The 16,381-nt window shown below is 39.8% G+C and overlaps 2 protein-coding genes across 2 annotated transcripts in view; one reads left to right on the top strand and one right to left on the bottom strand.

The window, feature by feature from the left end:
* Positions 1–6,527, bottom strand: part of LOC130569769 (probable E3 ubiquitin-protein ligase HERC1) — a 59,846-nt gene extending 53,319 nt beyond the window's left edge. Inside the window, exons 1-2 of the mRNA XM_057359615.1 lie at positions 6,228–6,527; positions 664–1,635 (exon numbers count right to left, since the gene is read on the bottom strand). Of these exons, the coding sequence (XP_057215598.1) occupies positions 664–1,599 (936 nt within the window). The 5' untranslated portion in view covers positions 1,600–1,635; positions 6,228–6,527. The remainder of the gene's footprint in view (positions 1–663; positions 1,636–6,227) is intronic.
* A 1,102-nt stretch (positions 6,528–7,629) lies between these two features.
* On the top strand, positions 7,630–10,148 carry esm1 (endothelial cell-specific molecule 1). Its single transcript, XM_057360621.1, has 3 exons — positions 7,630–8,190; positions 9,196–9,339; positions 9,453–10,148. The coding sequence occupies exons 1-3, from the start codon at positions 7,884–7,886 to the stop codon at positions 9,527–9,529; spliced, it is 528 nt and encodes a 175-aa protein (XP_057216604.1). The 5' UTR covers positions 7,630–7,883; the 3' UTR covers positions 9,530–10,148.
* The last annotated feature ends 6,233 nt before the right edge of the window (positions 10,149–16,381 follow it).

Genomic DNA, 16,381 nt, shown 5'->3' on the forward strand with positions numbered 1-16,381 from the left:
CATTATGTAAGGTCTTTACACACCTCTGAAGACATAATTATGTATAGTATGCATTTCTTTCAATGCAATATAATATATATAATTACATACTGGACCTTTAAAGGAATAGTTCACCAAAAATGTACCCTAATCCCATGCCAAACCTGTATGACTTTCTTTCTTCTTTAGAACCCAAAAGAAGATATTTTGAAGAATGTTGGTGCCGCAACAACGTTTCGGACAACAACGTTTGACTTTCATTGTATGGACACAAAACCACTGAGACATTTCCCAAAATATCTTCTTTTGTGTTCTTCAGAAGTAAGAGTCACATACAAGCTTTGAATGAAAATTTGTTGAAACGATGAAAGATATTTTTTAGCTACATCGACCCAACCCTACAAAATAAAGCAAGATGTTGTGGTTAAACTAGCATCTTGCCAACAGTGGTAATGTTTTCTCACTAACAATTATCAGCAGCACTTTCCTTTGAGTGCTTGAAACACTGATGTAAGGGTGAACAAATAGAAATAAAGGCTGGTACTGTAACTCAATCCTCTCGCTGAGTGCAAAAGAGGCGCAGCTTTCTTTATTAGTGGCCATTATCCGTCACCATTACTGTACATTACTTCACTCATGCTATTAGCATGACCGCTAGGTCAAAAGCACAGCGTAGGAACACACCGTGTGCTGGCGCATCTGTTGCAGGGTCTGATGGATCAGCTCGTAGCCCACTCCAACAGTCTCCGAGGATGATGTTGAGGAAGCAGAGGCAGCCAGCGCCACCTCCACCCACTCCAAAAGAAAGCGTAGGGATCCTCTTTGCAATGCCAGAGAAAGCAGGAGCTCTAAAGCCAACCTGCGACCCGCCCGATCCGCCCCGGACCTGCTGACTGCCGTCTTCTTCAAGAAGTCTCCAACTTGGGCGAGGCAGTCCAGTCCCACTGCTGGGATCTTGTTCTCGTTGGCCAATGAGAGAGGGGGCAGAGCGGCCAGGACCGAAGACGCAGTGGCTAGTACTTCATTGCACAGAGCGACATCTGGAGGGTTCTCAAGATTCCCACGCTGCCAACTCTGCCTTAAGAGGGCGAAAAGCAGACTCAACCCAGTCCGGACGCCCATCTCGATGAGAACATCCGTGCCCGATTTGGAACGGGAACTACCTGTAGGCCAAGGCTCAGAGATTGACTCAATAGCGCCCCCTTCTGCACTGGAGGATGAGGGCTGGGGAGGCAGCGGGGCTCGGAAACGGTCGTGATACTTGCTGTGGAGGGCATAGAAGACCCTTTGTAGAATGATCAGCCTGTGGTGCACAGATAGGGCGAAGGGGGTCCGTGCCAGCATGCGATGGGCCAGGCAGCGCTGGCTGTGAAGCAGGGCGGACAGGTATTCCTCCTTCTCTTCCTCAGCGCTGGATTCATACTGGAAGTCGGGCAGACGTGGACCCATCAGATCTTGCACGGGCTGGGCCAGGCCTACAACCTCCTTGTTGTGGAGTAGTTTTGCATAGAGAGCAGAGGCTCCATAACGCGTGGCCGTCTTAAGGCTGTCCTCCGCCGCCCATGAGCTGTTCAGGTGCTCCTGCCACTTGAGCATCACGTGTGTCTGAGAAGGCACCATTACTGAACATCATTCACACACACATGAGGCTGAAAGCTGAAAAGAGAAAGAAAGAGAAAGGGTCAGTCACTTTATTCAGAATCAGAATGTGTTTGTTTTGGTGACAACTACAAATATCACAACAAAAATAAGTTGTTATTATAGGCATTTTTAACGCATGTCATCAACAGAGTTCCACCAATGGCTCACTCCCTTTCGAAGCACTACGGTGGCTGACACAGGGCTAAGATGCCGTCACGTTTTCGCTTCTTTGCCGAAGGAGATTTTTTTTCGTATTTACGAAACACACTCTGTAGAGCAGTTTGTCCGTTTAGGGCTACTGTAGAAACAACATGGTGAATTCTATGTAAGGGGACCCGCGGTGTACGTAGACAGAAATAGCTCATTCTAAGGTAATAAAAACATAACGCTTCATTATGTAAGGTCTTTATACACCTGTGAAGACATAGTTATGTATATTATATTGCATTTCTGTCAAAAAATCCTTTAAAACACACAGCACCTTCAATAAATGTCTATATGTTAATCTTGTAAAAGATATTTTACTCTAATCTTGAGTAATAGGTCTAGCTATCATATGACTAGCTGTTATTATATCATATCGATAAAATATTAATTTCCTGCTTTATTACTTTTTTAGCTGTACATGTAATGGTTTTCTGCAGTCGATGACGAGCCCTGTAGGCTGTGGTACTAACACAAATGCTGTTAAACTAAAAGTTGCTCAGCAGAATGACTCATGAGACCTCGGCTTTCACTCACAGAGTCCGTGTCAAAACATGTCAACGAGCACACAGACACACACGCACACACACACACACACACACACACACACACACACACACACACACACACAGTATTGTCAGCCAAATTGCCAGACCAGGTCAGTAACTCAATCGAACAGGTAAATTATATTTATTATTAAGTTTTAATGTCAGTGGGTTTTATAGCCAGCTTAAATAGACTGAGCAGTGACCATGTTTTGAAGAAGTGTATAATTTCTGCACCAAAAGCATCACGAAACGGAATAATGAAACTATTGATTGTTTTGCACTTGTCAGGGAAATTAACCTACAATTGACCTACTTACTAAATCTGAGCATATTTACTTTGTGTCCCCATAACGACCTCTGAAACTTCTTTTCATAATAAAAGCTGTGTGGGCATAGGAAATGTTAACCAATACTATTATACCTTAAAGGGGTCATATGGCGCGAATACGTGTTTTTCTGTGTCTTTGGTGTGTTATAAATTGCTCATGCATGTATTAAACACGTAAAATTGCACAAATGAAAGTGTCGGAACAAAAGATGCATTCTATCTAAAAGCGAATGCTCACCCAGACCTGCCTGAAACGCCTCGTGTAACCACACCCCCACAAATCTACGTCAGTTCGTGGTATGATTTGACTAAGACCGCCCAAATGTATACGCAAGTAAGGTGGGCGTACCTGTCAGTACAATTGCTTTGGAACCTGATGTTCCAAATATGGTAAGAGGCGTTACATTTCCTTCACACGTTTGCAGTATTCGACCAATCACTACGCACTGGTTAACTGGCTAATCATAGCACACCTCGCTTTTCAGAGCCATGAGCTTTGTTAAAAATGCGCGTTTCAGAGAGGCGGGGCAAAGAGGAGATACAAACATGCACAGTATTTGAAAAATACAGCGTTTTTGAACCTTAAATTGTGTATACGCATTGCATTACATCTAAAACAAACAATAATATTCGTTTTAGCCGTGTCATATGACCGCTTTAAGTTCCACCTAGTGAAAAGCCAAAGAATAAAATCACATCCCACCCCACACAAATATTTTCCGTAAACAAATAATGTTCACTTTCATCTTGAAAACATTTCAAGTCTAAAAAAAACCCCAGACACCATCAGTCTGAGAATTGAGCAACCTGGACCTCTGCCTGAAAAGTCTTGAGTCAGTGAACCCAACGGCCTTCATTCCTTCCAGTAGGTTACCACCGGCCCCCTCCTTGGTCAACGTCCACAAGCAAAATGACCCAGCACTTCTCTCTGTCTGCTCAAAGATCAGCCGTACACCCAGCTACCTATACGGTTTCAATGTGTGTAAAAATAAAAACGATCTGGAAGCTACCTCACATGTGGGAGGCAATGTGGGACAGAGTGTCACATTCTCTAAGAACTCGAACTAATCCTTCAAAACCACAACAAGAATAAGTTCGTAATATGATGGCCTACGCAGAGGGATGTTTTGCATAATTGAGTTTATACAGTGAGTTTACTGGATTACAACAGATGTTTTGGTCTCATTACAATGGGTTGGGTGTCGATCCAGACAATCTTAGGTTGCATGTTGCTATTAACAATGAGAAAAAGGTAGTAATACACCCAAACAGTAATTTTGGAACATGTTTAAAACCAGTGTTACACTCACAGCTCTGGGGAGGGTTGTTCTTACACTGCATTACATCTTCATTATATTAAATTAATTTTAATTTAATTTATTAATTAATCAATTTCAACATTTTTTTATTAGAATTTTTCAATACATATTCATTAATAAAATCTTCTTGATCTTTTGGCATATAAGCAGGGGCGGACTGACCAGTAGGACATTCTGTCAAAGTCCAGAACGGCCGTCCCACCGACGGCCCACCGCCGTGACCAGGGGTGGTCCGGCCATCTGGAGTATCGGAACTGTTCCCGGTGGGCCGCTAATGTATGGGGCCGTAATGGACGTTCGGGCCTGACAGACGGGTGTTATTAACGCGAATGCACGCAACGCGAAGGCATTAGCGAGATGGACACATACACATGTCACGCAATGACACGTCAAAACACCACCCCCTCCTCTCCGTCAACAGAAATGGTGGAGGGCTGATGCAATCAAACTCTCACCCCCCCCCGACAAAAATGGTGAAGGGCCGATGTGAGCAGAAAACTCCAGGGCCGTTTTTGCTTCCCAGTCCGCCCCTGCATATAAGAGGTCATTGTACTATAAAACGCCTGCGAATTTCAAAACTTAAAACTTCCTCATTACTCCAAAAAAAACAGATTTTATTCAAACCAAACTGACAAAACGCTGTGTCTGATTTTGCCTCAATATGATGTCACCAAAAAAAAAACCTCTGCAGAAGATCAACACCTCCACCGTTTCCCCTTTAGCTCCGCCCACCGATTCACATCCAGGAGATGAGACGAAAACACAGGTTCAAGACGCAGTTCGACAAAGACTTTTCAGAGAGACTGAAAAGACGATGCTTTACTTAAAATATTTGATGACAACAGTGATGGAGTTTTTAAAGAAATCGATACTCTTTTCAAAATACACAGAATATCCCCCGTTTAATATGCAAAACTTTTAGCCAATCATAGCAGTGGGTGTTTTACACGACCACACCTATGAAAACAGCATCTTTTAAAGAGCGGGTCAAAACTAGTATAGAAAATAGCCTACTATTCCTAAATTCAGATGTTTTTTATGTAAATTTGATGTGATGTACATTATAAGTGGTCCATAAAGAACATTATAAATAAAAAAGCAGTTCATGACACCTTTATGAAATTCTTAATAAGATCATTTCACATCGTTTTCAAGCAGATGTTGCCTGTTTAAACTGTAAACTACATCATGGAGCAACATAAGGAATCGCAGGGTCATTCCCACTAGCAGCAGTGAAGAACAGTGCTTGAATAAAGCTGACTCTTGTCAAGATTTTCCACCACCAGCTGCCTATCACTGCTGACCTTGTGTTGAAGTGAGACCAAAAAAGACAGACAAGAGACATGAATACAAACCAGCCAGTCAGAACGTCCCGAGCAGCTGACTAATCTGAAGCAACTGTGACAACTAAAGCTTCCATACAGCGTGAGCTGCTCGCGTTTCAGGCACCAAAATATCGAGCACATGTCAGAGTCTTATGTGCCAAGGAAAGCCAACGTAACCAAGGTGCTTGTCCGGAACCGAGCTTCTGGATTTGAGTAGAGTAGAATATATCACAGAGCCAAATTTCTTTCCATCCTTAACCTTGGAATAAATGCTTACTTTTCCATTTATAGATCAAGTGTTAGCAATGAGTTGTAGGACATAACAACAACATGGTAGGCAGGGCAAGTTTAGATTTTCAATATTTGAATGTATGCAAATGTCACTTGGATTATGTCAAACAAGTTGTGCTAATTTTAAATTCCCATTTTTGAGTTTGACAGTCTCTGCTCCTATCAACTTTCATGAACAACATTCCGTCTTATTTTGTTTGTATTTGTAACACATTAAATGACATTAGGGTATGTAACCCTAGACCACAACGTATGGGTACCAAACCACTATTAACCACAAGCATGGTGGACCCAGATGTATCAGATCTGATCGGACAAGTACCATCTGCGTCTGATCTCACCTCACCCTGAAAGCCAAATGCACAACCATGCGTTCGTGCACGTTATCACAATCCGCAACATTGTAACCACAATCAGATGCATTACGACAGCAACATGCATGTAGTGTCACTTAGGAAAGAGTAACATTGCTGCATCAGCTGGTTCTTAACAGCAACAATGAAGATACAAAAATAGATGACATCTAGTCAATAGCAGCTGTTCAAAGGTCTAGAATCGTATACAGTCGACACACAGTATAGGTTGAGCTTACCAATTGATCTGATCTCCTCTCCTCTGCTTGTGTCATTCACGCCCAACGTCCACCACCGGCCCCCCGCGAGGCTCTTTAAACCTGCCGGTAAACACGAAACTCCTTCGCTTTATTATGAAACATATCCCGTTTTCACCTCTACAAACACACTATTTTAAATGAGCTATGACTAAATAGCAGTCGGTAAAGAGAAGTTACGCATCGCGAGGTCAAACGCCGGTTAATCTCGGGCTGGAGGGTGTTTATAGTGAGGCAGGTTACCGCTCCGCAAGCTGTGGACTGTTGTTGCCATGAAAAACAGATGCGTAGGCTTTTTTGTGAATGCGGGGAGAGCGGAGGAATACGTATTTAGCGCAGCCTCGTGACGTCATGACGTTTCAAGGTTCCGTTATATGTACCGCGAATCATAACAGATTTCTGTTGCTTTGCGTTGCGTTGATTTATTTATTTAAAGATTTTTTTGATACAATATCATTTTTCTTTAGGTAAATTTATGTCAATTCATGTTGTGTCTTTGCGTTTTATTCTGCAATACAAATGAATGAGTTTTAAAATGACTATTTTTATGTACCTAACTTACTATGTTTAACTTATTTTATTGTTTAATTTATATTTTAAGAATAATTAAATTGCAACTTAACCGTTCGTATTTATTGATTACTAATACATATTACATAATACATATATATTTCGGCGTTTCTTTCTAAATTTCTTTATTAAAATTTAGGTGAAGGCATTTTTACAAACGCAGTTTTTACTCATATTTGCAGTTCATCAGTAGAACGTCTGTATCGGAAACCAATCTGTGTATTTATAACGAGAAACGGCTCATTTTGCTTTTTACGCGTCCCTGTGACGTTTTCTAAGCATTAGTGTCATCTAGTGGTGGATTTTACGCGTTGCCGTTTTCCATTAGTGCACACTTTCCAGTACAGGGTACCGGGCGTGCAGAACTTTTGCTCTGCACACTCTGGACATTTTCTCAAATACGATTCTGGGATGCTTTTAAACCGTACTGATTTACTTATCATGCTGGATATGTATTGGACACGTTTCCTTCATTATCCAAATAGTCAATTAAACAAAAGCATGCTGAACACTTTGGTAGCAAAGAAATGAATAGATTGATTTTTTTACAAAACAAATGTTAAACATTTAAGCACACATGAAAATAGGTATTTTGACAGGCGTAATTTCTTTAACATTTTATCTATCCATGTTCCAAGGCATGGGACTCTTTCTATAAGCAAGCATTTTAATTTGTTAATTAAATATGCCAAAGGCATTCCCATTACACACGGGTCAAAACAGGAGCCAGGGTCACGGGAGGGGGGGGGATTGCATCTTCAAACAAACAACTCCAGGACTGAAATGACATCATTATCCACGAATTTCAATTCCTGGATGGCAGCACAGCTCTAATTCCACTTCCACGCCGGATCTCTAAAACAGGGAAGGGGAGGCTGGCAAATAGACAACAACACCGGATTGAGGAAATTGACGATGGCATTCTATGTGCAAAACAAACTTGTTTAAAGCTGACAGCAATGCAGCCCGGGCTGGTAAATTCACTATCACATCTAAGAAGAGCGCAGCTCCTCCCCGGTGCGCAACAGCTCAGCATCGCTCACAGTGTGTTTAGTATCGATCCAAGTCATGCATTTATACGCAATTCCAGTGTTTTTCCTGATGATGCTCGGGGTTGCTGATGCTTGGGGTGCGGGTGGTAAATATGCAGTGAACTGCCCGGAGAAATGTAACGCAGCCCTGTGCGGCTCGACGCAACGCTGCAGACGCACGGTGTTGGATGACTGCGTATGCTGCCAGGTCTGCGCCGCGGGACGGGGAGAACACTGCTATCGAACCGTGTCCGGGATGCACGGCGTAAAGTGCGGACCGGGACTCTTCTGTGACTTCTACAAGGATGAAGATGATTATGGTGACGAATATGGGATCTGTAAAGGTAAGGTGGGAAATTATGATGTACGCACCTGCTGTTAGAATGGACCAGATCATCTTGATTTAAAGAAATCATATTAAAAAAAATCTTAAATTGATGAACATTTTTTGAATTAAGATGCATAATAATAGATTACAAGTATAATTAATTGTATTATTGTTAATTAAACAAGATGTAGGTTATTCGCACAATTCAATTTGCATGTTTTTTTATTTTTAATATTAAATATTAACAATATGAAATAATATGAAATGTTGTCATTAAATACAAAAAAGTTACATGTAAGTTATTCTAGTAATAATTGTATCTGAGAGAATGTGACCAAAGGAAAATGATGAATGGATTCAGATTAAATGTTACAGTTTAATGTCTGGCACAGGTGGGCAGGGTTGGACTGGGAAGAAAAATCGGCCCTGGCATTTTTAGGCCCTCCACCGAATCTGTCAACGGAGGGGGGGGGTGCATCCATACGTGTCTTTTGCATTCGCGTTGCGTGCATTCGCATTTATAATACGTCCGTCTTAGCGGCCATCCGCCTCCGTTCCGGCCCCATACGTTAGCGGCCCACCGGGAAAATCGCCAGTTGGCCAGTCCGCCCCTGCAGGTGGGCCTCTGGTTGTGTTTTCTATAGAGTCCTTGTAGGGCCCCTTAAATTATTGCTTAATGTATTATTTAAGATCAGCGTGTGATGGTGAATGAACAGTCATTGCTTTGTATCAGGGGAACACTCTCTTTACACAATTACACACATCCTGCCATTCAATTGTGCTTTTACCACATGATTTAAGTGTACGTTAACTTTAAGTGTATGAACTCAGATAATGTTATGGGATGTACATTTAAAAGCACTGAATAAAGAAGTATTTTTAAAAGGAATGGTTGAATAAGAGGTTAACTCAATCTCTGAATGATGTCACGGTGATTGGCTGCAACAAATTGGCCATAAAACCTACAAATCCTGTAACTAAGTTAAAACGCTGAGTGACATGTTTGTGTTTCCCTCAACAGACTGCATGTATGGAACGTACGGCATAGAATGCAGGAAAACATGCAACTGTAAAGCAGGAGGACTCTGTGACAGAGAAACGGGAGCTTGTTTGTCTTTTAAATTATTGGCTAAAATGGCCAAACTTAAATCCCAGGCAAACGAAGGTGAGCTTATTGTTATACATATAAATCAACCTAAGCTAACATGTTCCTTTGTAAAAGAGTGAAGTGGTGTTATTGCTCTCATACAGTATGTGTTTGTTTGGATCGTATCACAGGTAGTAATGAGCTGGGCTCAGGTGACTCCAGCAGCAGCAACAGATCGTCCGCTCGTAACTTTCTCACCCCTCGCTGACAGAATTCTCGCATCTTCTTGATTTAGTCAGTGTATGTAGCAAAATAAATTAAAGGACAAAACTGATATATTTTAATATGTTTAAAAGGCAGATGATGATGACTATATTGTTGTTGTGTATATCTTACAGATATATTTTGCAGACATGTCTTTAATCCAAAGCATTTCCTACTGCATGCACCTCTGCATTAATTCACAATGCACTCTCATACACATGCTTACAGTACATATATCACACACTCATATGAACATATAAAATAATTCTTTTGTGGTTCATTTACACACAAACTTTCACACACTTTTCAATCATGATTGTATTACACGCAGCACGTGTTAATAAAATCTTCAACATTCTATTCTATTCTTTCGGAGTAACATCAGAGTCAAAGTTAGCCGATACAGTATGATATCACACTTTTAACCACATGGTTCTGTTTGATATCTTTTTGATGCTAAACAATGATGCTTTCTGTGGGGCCGACATAAAGGCTGAGGAGATTATTATAATTTATGTACATTTTCATCTGTGTGGTATTATAAAGTGTTTTTCTGCAAGGAGATTTTTTTTTCTTCCGTTTATATGAAATTTAAATTAAAGCAACTTTATTCTAAAAAATGATACAGTGTCTTGGTATATTTCTTGACTTGAGAAGGATGTCATTGTTTGAAATATATATAAATAAATATGAAATATACATAATATCAACTGTTATGCCTACTCTGTAAAAAATAAAGGTTCCTCATAGCTTTGTCATAGAAGAACCATTTTTGGATCCCCAAACAGAGTTATTAGTTTTGATTTTAGCTTTTATTTTTAGATTTTTAGGTTAATTTTAGTTAAAGTTTTTGCAATTTTGGTATTAGCTTTTGTCATTTTATAATTTATTGGTTTATTTTTAATGTTGCTATATAAGATTAATTTATTTTTATTTTAGTTTTGTTTATTATTATAATTTTACTGCTTTAAACTTACTTCAGTTTATTTTTGAGGCAACATTCCATTTTTTCCTTGAGTTAAGTTTTTCCAATAATTTTTAGGTCAATATTTGATTGGATTTCAATGAACAGGAACGTTTTCAAAGATTTCATTTTAGTAAACTAAAACAACCTTGTTTCCAAAGAACCATTTACTCAAATGTCAAGAACAATTTTTGTGAAACAGACATGTTCTTGTACGTTAAAGGTTCTCTATGGAACCATTCAGCCAGAAATGGTATTATGATAATTAAAATTATTTATAGACATATAACATCACTGCTAGAACACAGTTCAGTGTTTCGCAGTAAAATACTCCTTAATGTAGTCTGAATGTATCTTAATGTTGTTATTGGGCATCCTTGTTTACCCAACTGATTGTTTCCAACTATCACGAAAATATGACAATAATGGATTTTTTATTTGAAGGGTAAAATTCACAAAAATTAATGCAATTGGATTTCTAAGTCAAAAGCATCATGATTATTTAAACCTCCCCATGTGACAAAAAGCCCCAAATACAATCAGCAACAGCTTCCAACAAATAAAAAAGTAAACCTATTCAAATGAAATATCTTTTTAACATCTTTTGAGATCAAATATGCATCTTCAAAAGGACTTTTTAATGTTTAGTTGCTCGTGTTGTTAAGGTTTATGTATCAAAACAGCCCATCCTCTTTCTGAGCAGTACAGAAAATGCACTTCAACACAAGCGCTCTGAAAATATCCAGCGTGGACTATAAATAACCGATAGATCCTCACCTCAGAGTTCCCATATGAGGCTGTTTCCCAGCATCCCATGTGTTTATTTCCTGTGTTTCCTGACACCTGTGAAAATGGCCTTTCTTCCTGTTGTTGTTGTGTCTGCCTCTGGGACAGGATTCAAAAACGGCTGGAATTTGTCAACCGATACACGTCACTGCAGGACGTGACAGGCTTTAAGGGAACGACTCGCTTCCGTCCCCGTAGCAGGTTGACCAAACTTCTTCTTCCCCAAACGTCTTGTGCATGTCACATAAACAAAAACACAGTGTTGACATTCCCGCACGAACCTTTTCTAAATTAACCTACTGGAACATTCTGGTAAAAAAATAGTAAAGTGACAGATTATTATAAACATGAATTGTGCCATGATTCAATGAAGCAATGCTTAGAATCTCACGTTCATGTCGGTCATTAAAGGAACTAAAACCGTGTAAATTCAGTCGTTTCCATCAAGTATTTGTATAGTCAGAAACGTCTTCCTGTCAGTGCTTATTTTCGGACACCAATTCATGAGCTTTTCTTGAGGATTTTCCTTCTTTTCATACATTGTTTCCTCAACAGGCGAAGAGATTCTTTCCTCTATAGGCCAAAATGAGCTGTTGTATGAGACACCTTTGACTTCATGGCTTCCTGCCTTTGACTCTCATTAAAACACAGTATTATACTTTGTTATCACATTATAATATGTTATAATATAAAGCAGATTTAAAGGGAAGGTTCACCCAAAAATAAAAATTGTGTCATCATTTATTCACCCTCATGATGTTCAAAACCTGTATGATGATTTTTTTCATCTGTTTAACACCGATGAAGATATTTTGAGAAATGCCTCAGTGGTTTTGTGTGCATACAATGGAAGTCAATAGAGCTCCCGAGTTTGACGTCACGCAATCTAAACTCCGCCATTTTGGAAGGCATTCAGGAGAGCGCTACAGCGGCTGTAGCATTGATAATTTAATAACAATCATTTAAAACCAGACTGTTAGACCTTACTATTTCAACATGATGAACAGTTGCTGTGCACAAGGATACCAGCACAGGCGGGGGAAAGCAAAGGGGAAATCATTTTATTTTGATTTTATGAATGATGTCTACTGTAAAGTTACGCACAGAGATTTAGCTATACTGGCTATACAAACAAGGACAGCTAGAGTCGATTACGTTAGCTAACAACACAGTTGACCCTTCCAATGAAGACAAAGCAGGTTTTAGCCGGCAGACTCCAAAGTTGAATATTTATCACAAAATTGGACTTCTTCCATTTGTACCTCTCCAGGCTTTTGTAGGCTTTTTAAAGAGTCTCCGGAGTAGGACGAGGGTTGATGAGGTAGTTGTGACATTAGATATCAGGATAGTGCAGGTCAGGAATGATATCTGTTCCTTTATTGCAGTGATACTCAAATCTGGCTCGCGAGATCCATTTTCCTGTCTAGTTTAGCCCCAACTCTGATAAAACACACCTGAACAAGCTAATCGTGATCGCTCTCGTGGTTCTTTATTGTCATACGCCAAGCCATCTGCGCAGCCCCGCATTAAGTCGAACGCGACATGTTCTTGAACACTTTGAGCTTGTTCAGGTGTGTTTTATCAGAGTTGGGGCTAAACTTGACAGGAAAATGGATCTCGCGAGCCAGATTTGAGTATTACTGCTTTATTGATACACATTAAAAGCATCCCGGGGGCATTATAAGGACCTGTTATGTTTATTATATTAAAGGGATAGTTCATCCAAAAATTAAAAATGAAAATTTACTCACGCTTATGTAATTTCGTACCTGTATAAATTACATCGTATTCCGAGGAATAAAAAGAAAGATATTTGGACGAATGTTAGTAATTTTCAGTTCCGGGACATCATTGACTACCATAGTAGGAAGAATTAAAAGCTAGTCAAAGGTGCCCGAGAACTCTTTGTTTTTCTAAATTCTTCAAAATATCTCATTATGTGTTCAACAGAACAAAAAATACAATATTTTTTTCCTACTATGGTAGTGGATGATGTCCCAGAACTGAAAATTGCTAACATTCTTCCAAATATCTTTCTCTGTGTTCATTGGAACAAAGACATTTATACAGGTTTGAAACAACCTGAGGGTGAGTAAATGGTGACAGATTTTTCATTTTTGGATGAACTATCCCTTTAAGTTTTGCTATATACATGTCTATGTCCTTTGAATTAAAGTGCGCGGTGAACAAATACATATTCGCTCCCGGCTGTCCTTGACTGCCAGTATGGTGGTGTAAAGAGAATGGGTCACGTGACCTCCGGAGCTCTATGGGAGTCAGTCTTGTATGTTCTTCGAAGTATCTTCAAGAAGAAAGTCATAAAGGTTTGGAATAATATTCCTTTTTTTACTATTCAACATTATATGAGTATATAATATATATATATATATATATATAAAAAGTACATCTTCGCTTTAACTTTAGCAATCTAGGAATTTGGCAAACCATTCTCTTCTTAACATGGGTGACCATGACCTGACTAAGACACAAAGCGCGGCGATATAGAAGAAAGAGAGACACTGAACAAGACAGAGAGAGAGAGAGAGAGAGGTTTCTGATAAAACAGATCTGCTCCGTTTCATCATTCCCTTGAGAACCGTGGAGCATGGAGTCCTGCTTCCAAACAAAGACCTCTTTCGGAAAAACAGGAAGGAGCTGGTGAGAATCTAACTCCCTGAACACGTCAACATCGCCCTTCAGAAACAAAGGTGCGCAAAGCACCTTGTAAATACGGTTGATTTACGACAGCCGAGCGTGTAGATATTTACTGCGGCCGCGGGTTTCAACAGCAACAGGTTGTTTATTAGCATGAACGAAGTGCCTGAACAAGTGTCAGGTCACGACCTTCGGGGAAATTAAGCGACGTCTGGGGCCTGCGCTTCAACAACAATGAATCGGATGTATCTAAGTTTAGGAATAAACACGCAGACGAGAAATTGATTAGATGTTTGGAATTCCAGAGGCCTAGAGAGCCGTGAAACGCCCTCCAATAATATGTAGAAGTTGCTTTGAAGCGTTACAAATACAGACTGGGTCTGTCCCAGGCGCACTTTGCGTTGTCTGTTGCATGTCATTGAACTGAAAAGGTGTTAAAGTGCATGTGAAATGCGTGCAGGCACCGTTAATATTAACACTTCTGGGGAAAATATAGTTGTAAATCGTTTCAATGATAATATTACCGTTTTCTAATCTCTACACCATCCACAATTGTTTGGCAGTCAGCGAACGTTCATGGCTGTTCGTGTTTTTGATTAGAAAAAAAAGAAATGTTTCTTATCACTGCTTGGTCAGATCGCCATTTATTATTGCATGTGCGTCATCATTGTAACAATCAAAATATGTGGCTGTTATCTCTCTCAGGAAAGAAAACAGGATCATCTCACACAAACAGCTCATTATATCTGAGGGAGACAAGCATCCAAACTGATCTGAGCAAAGCAGGATTAGATACAATTATACTGTACGTCTCACTGAGCCGACGTGCCCTTCAGGGTGACCTTACGTAGCCATCTAAAACAGTTTTAAACGGCATTTTGCTGATTATTTTTGAGTCATTATGCATGCAGCTTGTTTAAACTCAGAGGCTATAAGGAATATAAGTACTTTCAAAGATGCAATGCTACTGTATAAATCAACTACTGAACTGAAGGCAAAAAGGTATTCATGGGTTGAAAACATTAACCAAACGAACCAATTACAGGACCCTATAACTACATAGAAATTTACACTGAGACGTTTTGTGTCAACTGTATACGTTTTGTCACGTGCTGCAAAGAACATTATTTTGTCATTATTGTCAATAGAATGGAATAGCACGCTGAATAATGCACTAAGAAATAAAAAGAACAAGACAAAAACAACACTTTAAACGTTAACATAACATATAAATTTATACTTTTTTCGGTAATAGCAATAAAATACTAGCTGACCCCTAGGTACCTTATATGTTTAACTATGGTCTTAAACTCATCCAAAAAGCCGACACCCCGGCTGTGCATTCTGTACAGGCTTTGAAAGAGAAATTTACAGTGCATTATTCTTTCTGACCACTGGGGGGCAATAATGTCTCAAAAATACCATGGTTTACCAACAGGTATCATTTTGGGGTTAGGACTTATATAAAATATACCAAACTTGTCCACACTAACACATTATTTATGCGGATTAATATGTTTTCAATCATTTATTTGGCGTACTACAAGCGTACAACTGAAAGCTATTTTTTTGGTTGGTTTGTATGGTGTCTTGTAAACCAAACCTTGATCCTCTGACAGCACTCCACTTTAATAGTCAACTTGCATGTTAGTCCACATTCGGCAAAATGTTCTCCTCCAGACAAGTTTAAGGCTTAATATGATGGTTTTAATTACGACGTTTATTAATTCTGGTCAATTTTAAGATCGATGTAAACGTTGGACTCCAGTGCTGTGGATGACTTTCCATACGTTCCATTTCGAAGTGATCATCCCTATGCCCTACTCCCTACGAAGAGGAAAGCTCTTGATGTGTAAACTCTAGAGGGAAAAACGCAATTGTATCTCTTAAGCTGTCAAATAAAAGGTGCAATAAAAACAACGTCATCTTCTCTTTTTTTGTTGGATTGACGTTTTGTATGGTGTCCCCTTCCCGAAGGGACCTTCGGAGGGCAATATATCCCGTTTGGAACGCACCGCTAATGTGCATTTTTTTCGAATCACACTGTAAAGTGACGTCACTGAGTGCGCGGCTCATGTAGGCGTGACTAATCGATGATGAAATGTATCACTATCACTGTTTTTTATCGATTAACGTCTGCTGCTCTTTGCAGGCACCGGTCAGCGGATCATTCCCGCATATTACCTGTAAGTGACACTGAAATTGATGTAAACTCAGATGGGATGTTGACTGTCTCTCCTGTAGTTTGTTTGTTTGTTTTATTTATTCTTAACGCCATTACAGCATCTCAGGCTATATTCATGGCAAGAACCAGATTGCCGAAAACCCTGCTGTACAGTATAAAGTCTGTCATGCATCCGATCGGTTGTGTTGCAGGTAAATTAGCGCAGGCAGGGGCGGACTGACCAGTAGGACATTCTGTCAAAGTCCAGAACTGCCGTCCCACCGACG

This window comes from Triplophysa rosa, linkage group LG19 (assembly GCF_024868665.1).
Source record: "Triplophysa rosa linkage group LG19, Trosa_1v2, whole genome shotgun sequence".
Taxonomy (NCBI): domain Eukaryota; kingdom Metazoa; phylum Chordata; class Actinopteri; order Cypriniformes; family Nemacheilidae; genus Triplophysa; species Triplophysa rosa.

What these genes read in the sequence shown, in the direction of transcription:
- esm1 (XM_057360621.1), top strand. Translation starts at nt 7,884, where the DNA reads ATGCATTTATACGCAATTCCAGTGTTTTTCCTGATGATGCTCGGGGTT. An exon ending in CGAATATGGGATCTGTAAAG is followed by an intron (nt 8,191 to 9,195) that starts GTAAGGTGGGAA and finishes TTCCCTCAACAG; the next exon opens with ACTGCATGTATGGAACGTAC. An exon ending in TAAATCCCAGGCAAACGAAG is followed by an intron (nt 9,340 to 9,452) that starts GTGAGCTTATTG and finishes ATCGTATCACAG; the next exon opens with GTAGTAATGAGCTGGGCTCA.